General features: G+C 29.4%; 1 protein-coding gene across 1 annotated transcript; it reads right to left on the bottom strand.

Annotated features, from left to right (window-relative positions):
* Positions 1-4,791, bottom strand: LOC127285583 (uncharacterized). The gene is made up of 2 exons (XM_051311684.1): positions 3,385-4,791; positions 1-3,275 (listed from the first exon to the last, which is right to left on the bottom strand). The coding sequence occupies exons 1-2, from the start codon at positions 4,651-4,653 to the stop codon at positions 414-416; spliced, it is 4,131 nt and encodes a 1,376-aa protein (XP_051167641.1). The 5' UTR covers positions 4,654-4,791; the 3' UTR covers positions 1-413.
* Between the last annotated feature and the right edge of the window lie 1,209 nt (positions 4,792-6,000).

Raw genomic sequence — 6,000 nt, 5'->3', positions numbered from 1 at the left:
ATTACATTTAACTATATAGCTATAGGCTTTTGTTTATAAACACTAAAGTTACTTTTTCACGTTGGATTCAATATATAATATGTACAATTTATTTCTTAAAAAACTCAAGGGACATGAAATTGCACGCTTCATGGAGAATCATCCGCACATAGATATGTTTTCATTAAGTAAAAATTAAAAACTTTAAAGGCTGTGCATTATGTTTTTTAGGACTTTACAGCTGCGCAATAATTTTTATTCTGTATAAGTAAAGAGTTTTAATGATTCTAAATTATAAACATTATATGGTAAACTTAAAATTACTGTACCACACACTTTAATGAATTCCATTTTTTTCTTTTTTTCTACTTTAAACAAAAATTTAAAGACATTCTAGATTTTATTTTTATTGATATTAACAAAACTGAATTTATTCATTCAAAGTATTCGTTACAAATATTTTTATTTGCCAACAAGTACTGACCTTCTCCAACCAACTCTAGATTAACTCTATTCACATATTTAGCTAAAGAACCAAAATTTTGCCCATTCCGGATAGGTTGAAGTTGAAGTGTCCATGTTGCAAAAGGACTCAAAACATAATCAATATTAGAAGCCTCACGCTTATTTCTTTTTGACGCGATGGACTCATACAATGAGCTATATGTACCTGATTTAATTACATGCACTTTATCGCTACATCTGTAATAAGAATCTCCATTGTGAATAAACAATATTTGAAATTCTTTAAAGTCTTCCTTTAATTGGACATTTATTTCATTATTAGGTGACGAAAACAAGACCTCTATATTTTTAAACTTTACGGCATTTAAACCCGGTTCTTGCGAAATATTTGCAAATAGCTCGACTCTCTTTCCTTCGAGAATGTCTTTAATATCTGACGAATGAGTACTGTTCTTCCAGGTATAAAATGCAGAATGACCCCCGGGAAATCCAAATTTATCTTCCTTGAATTGTTTAAATACAGCACCGTAACTTCTTCTACTTTTTAATTTTGAATCTAATTCATATATTTTATCAACTAAGTTGCTTGCTCTTATGAAATAACTATTGAATAACGTACTTGGACTAGAGAAGAAGTCTGAGAAGTCTCTTAGAAATGGATATGCATAACCTTTCATAGCAATTGCTAACTTGTTGTACTCATCAATAATAGTGTTTGAATAGTGAATATTTTCTAATTTCGTTAACATTTCTACTAACTTTGGATCTTTTATATTTGTGTTTTTAAAAGGTACACTCGCAACATCTGTCACAAAGTCTGCTTGTCTTTTTTGAGATTCAAAGTTCTTAATAAGAGTGTGCATCTGAATAATTGTATTCATTGCGGCTTTTAATTGTCCCATTGTATCCTTAATTTCTTTGCTGACGTTGAAGTTTTTAGTCCAGCTATCTAGCTCTGACGAAACGCTATTTAAATATTCACCCATTTCGAATTTTTTGTATTCAAGAAGTGCTGTTGAAGATATAACATATCCTTTAGAGGTCTCGCGCAATTGCTTCCTAATACCCTCGATTTTCGGTTGTAAATTTTTGTAAATCTTTGTCTGAAATTCTTCCAACTTTTTGATATTCTTCTGTTGTTTATCAATTTGTTCATCAATTTTTTCTATTTCAGATGCATCTTTCTTAATGCTGTTATAGTTCTCTACTCCTAAATTAACAACATCTAGGGCAATTTCCGCACCTTTTACAATTTTTAACGATGTTTTATAGCCCTTCTTCTTCTTTACACTCTGTGTCGTCAATTCATTTTCTTTCTTTTCCAAAATTTCCATCATACATTTCTTTGGAAATGATACTTCTGAAGTACATTTTTTAGTTACTTCTTTTACCATATCATTCAGCGGCTTAGCTTCATCTACTGATAATTTCTCTTTCTCTACTTTTATCTCTTTTAATTGATTTTCAACTTCTTCATATTCTTTCTTTCTTTCCTCATCATATTTTGTTAGAGAACTTTTCACATCTGTAGTTACTGCATCTGGTATTTTAAATTCCTCATAGTCTTTGTCTCCTTCAGCGGTTAAATAATTTGTTTCTATCATAGATAGACCTCCGCTCAATGCTGAGCCAATTGTTGCACAAACAGGATTTATGAATGACAGTCCAAAAATAATAAATTTGAAAATAGTGAAAAGTTTCCTTAAAGCTATTTGAAATTCTAGTTCTTTCTTTTTTTCTTTCAATTTCCCAACTGCTTCATTGCCCTTCTTAATCATGACTTTAACTTCATCTACTAATTTTTCAATCTCTTTATTTAAGTCCTTAAATTTTCTATCCACTATAACTTCAAGGTTATTTTTAATTAATTTTGAAGCCTCATCTATTTGTTCTTGAAATTCTTTTTTAAATTTATCGCTAACTTCTTTGAATTTCTTGCTAATTTCCAATTTCCGAAGTTTTTCCCCATTTTCTTTGCAATATCCAATGTAGTCATTAATCTTAACAACAGCCTGCTTATGAAGAATTCCATACAATTCGCCTGTATTTGTCACAATTATGTTTTCCAATTTAGAAAGAAATGTTTTATTGTCATCAGATTCTCCAAGTCTTGGCACTCCTTTATACAAAGTGAGTCCATTTTGCAACCCCAAATACATTGTATATAAAATGGATTTATTTAATATTAAAAAATTATTTTCTTCCAAATAAAACAATTCATCAGAAAATACTAAAGTATTGAGATTTTTTATAAGATTCACGTTGGTATTGAGTTTTTCATACAAGTCCGTGTAATCTTTTTTACCCGTTTTTAACATATTTTTTAAAACATATTTTCTGTAAATCGATAAAGTTGAAGTAAAATTATTTATTCCTTTTGGTTCATTAATTAAATAGCTGTCGAGATTGATTTTCATTCTCTCTCTGTGTAAAAGAAAATGTAAGAAGAAAGGTGTTACTTTATTCATTATCCCATCTTCTCCAGGTGTACCATCACCACCGTTTGTTTGCGATATATTTATATTGAAATTAATGTCATTTAAAGGGAAAAACTGAACTAAGCCTGGAATTCCACCTTTTCCTGCGTTGCCTTTAATACCTGATGAATGTATTTGTTTGAACAATCCAGGATCATTATCGTAAATTATTCCATTTGCACCATCTTGTCCATCACCCCCTCTACCACCTATAGTTGAAATGTACAAATTTTTATCCTTAATGATAGTATTAGCGATTCCGAAAAATGATCCTCCAGGTCCTCCGCGAACTCCGTCTAAACCATCTAATCGCACAGGATCTTTACTATAATCAGGTTCATATTTATAGGGCCTCTGAAAAAATTTTTAAATTGAATTCTTTTTTCAATGGTACGTACTTATGATTTTATTGTCATATTATGAAGATCAATATTATTTTCAAAATAGGTTTTTATCAACTTACCCAATTGTTATCTCCAGGAGCACCAGTTAGACGTATAACTCTGTTCCAAACAATTTCCCAAATTGGTGCTATTATAACGACTAGTTGTACTTCATCACTGACCAAATCTTCATTAATGACAATTTTATCAAGAGCTAAAAGTTCTAAAATTGTCACATTTCCGGAACAATACTTCTTGCGTAGAATCTGACCAAAGATTAAAAATTTTCCTCTAATTTGCAATTTGTAGGTTCCGTTGCCTATTTGTGAACACAAATGTTCTGCTTCCGGATTCAGAAAATTGCTAACAGCGAAAAATGCCTCCAACATTAGATCCTTCTTTTGTCCATCAATTTTCTCTATCTTCTCGTACATATCCTGTATTTGATATATTCCAGTTTCCTTGCTATTTTCAGTTTTATACATTGATGATAATATGGAAAAAAACTCTTTTTCCTCTCGCAAATAATAATCAATAGTAAAATTCTGCATATAATTTAATAGCTTTTCAGGTTTATCGTAATTCATATATTTCATAAAACAAACATGCTTAACGACTTCAATTTGTTCCGTACGATTACAAATATTGTCGATAAATTTCTCAACTTCATTGTCATGAGATTTATCTTTTGGTATGTTGCTGTTTTTCGTCACCCAATCTGAGAAAGTTAGTATACCTTTTAGGGAGGACACATCAACTGATGAAGGCTCCATATAGGGATAGCGGTTTTTTAATAAATCCAAAATTTCCTCATCATACGAAAATGCGAATGTACGAATTTTGATAAAATTACTGCTCGTTTGTATATAATTGTATATAATTAAATAGTCTTCTTCATAAGTCGACATAAGAATTCTTTGTGGATTTTCATGTAAATTAATCATTATGTGAGCGATGCGAGTTGCTTTGTGATAAAGAAGAGATCCTATTACAATATATTCTAATTTCTCTTTTTTAGTTAAATTTTCATAATCATAAAAAGCAGAAAAAAGTAAATCTTTTACATTTAAAGAATTTCCAAATCTTTCGAATTTTTTGTAAAAATAGTTTTCTAATTTGTTTTTTGCGGTTATAAATTTACTTTGATTTTTAACATCTAATGGCAAAAAAATAATTTTAAACTTAAGATTTTGTTTTCTATTTAAATCCAAAATGTTTGATGACATCAGAAACATGGAATTAAGATTGTCATCGTTAAATTCTTTTGAACATGTCAGTACAACTTTTAATTCTTCTGACGAGTCTATGGTTCTCTTTATCAAATATGTTGCTAATATTTTATTTTGCATTTCTGTAAGATAAACAATTATGTGTGCTGATAATTCTTTATGGTAATATAGATAATAATTTTGCACAATTTCATTGTATATTAAATTTTTAGTTTTGGAAAAGTTTTGCTTTTTTTCAGGCAACAGTCTATTTTTGTTGCTCAATAATTCAGCTAATTTTATACTATCTTTTATATCTTCTGCTATAACGATACATAGTCTTTTGATTTTCGGCTCTATAAATTCATTTATTATTTCCAAGTAGTCAAAATATTTAAAAAGTTCACTAATGGAGGATTTTATGCTGAAGTTGTTTAATAGTATATTTGAGAATTCTTGATTCTGAAAAATTAAAATTTTTTTTTTGTAAAGATGTGGGAATGGAAAATAATTTTATGCAACACCTACAAGTAAAGCGCTATTTTACTTAAACGTAAATGCAGCACAAAGTACAACATAACCTTCAATTTATTCTTTAAAACAGCATATAAAATAGCATTTTTCTTGCAGATGTTGGCACAAAGCATTGTTTTCAAAATATTGATTTTGATGAAAATTTTTTAAATTTAATTTAAAATTTCCAAATTTTATGGTTTTTGACTAATTGTAAGTCAGTTAGATGAACTTAACAGGTTTTGGCCAAAACTGCTCGGATTTTAACTTTTCCTCACGAAGCGAAGTAAGAATAAGGAGCGTTTTCACTCCATACGTGGATTGGAGGAAAAATGTTCCCAAATCTGATAAAAGCATTCCGGAAAATTAGAATAGTCGGAGGTGCCCTGCTGAAAATAACCAAGTGGATTTCCACTTGGAAATCCACCTAAAAAACCACATGGATATTAATAAATTTTCAGATGGCTTTATGAAACTGGATTTCCATGTGGATTTCCAAATAATTCCGAAAATCCATATGGAATTTGAAAAGCATTCCAAATGCAATTTTTTTCAATCGAAAAACAGAAATGCAACAAATGCTATTTTTGCAAGATCCCATTTCAGGATTTCTTCCAATTTTTTCTTACAAAATTCCATGATATTTCAGTGATTTCCAGGTGATAATTGATAAAATTATAATGATATATTGATACTTACCATAAATGTAAACCAGGTAGGTCATGACGAATTAATAAAATACTGAAAATAAATCATATCTGTAAAACATGAACAGCTTAATATTAAAAAATTTTTTGTCGGTTAAAAAAATGTTTTCTCCTGCATCTCTTTTGCAGAAAATTTTAGCAATATGAAGCACTATAATAATTCTATCAGCAATGGAGTAGGTACCCTATAGGTTACGCCTACAGAAGATGCTGTGTAGAATTATTTGTTATTACCTTATTACTTACTATTATTTATTATTTTTATCAA

This window comes from Leptopilina boulardi, unplaced genomic scaffold, assembly GCF_019393585.1.
Source record: "Leptopilina boulardi isolate dan_hultmark-lab unplaced genomic scaffold, ZJU_Lbou_2.1 LbouV2_121, whole genome shotgun sequence".
In the NCBI taxonomy this organism is placed as follows: domain Eukaryota; kingdom Metazoa; phylum Arthropoda; class Insecta; order Hymenoptera; family Figitidae; genus Leptopilina; species Leptopilina boulardi.
The sequence above is the reverse complement of the archived record's forward strand: the minus strand, read 5'-3'. Positions and strand labels throughout refer to the sequence as shown.

Bases quoted from the DNA above. Each gene is read 5' to 3' on its own strand.
- LOC127285583 (XM_051311684.1), bottom strand. From the start codon at position 4,653: ATGCAAAATAAAATATTAGCAACATATTTGATAAAGAGAACCATAGAC. The intron at 3,276-3,384 runs GTAAGTTGATAA...AAATTTTTTCAG, and splicing joins CTCCTGGAGATAACAATTGG to AGGCCCTATAAATATGAACC.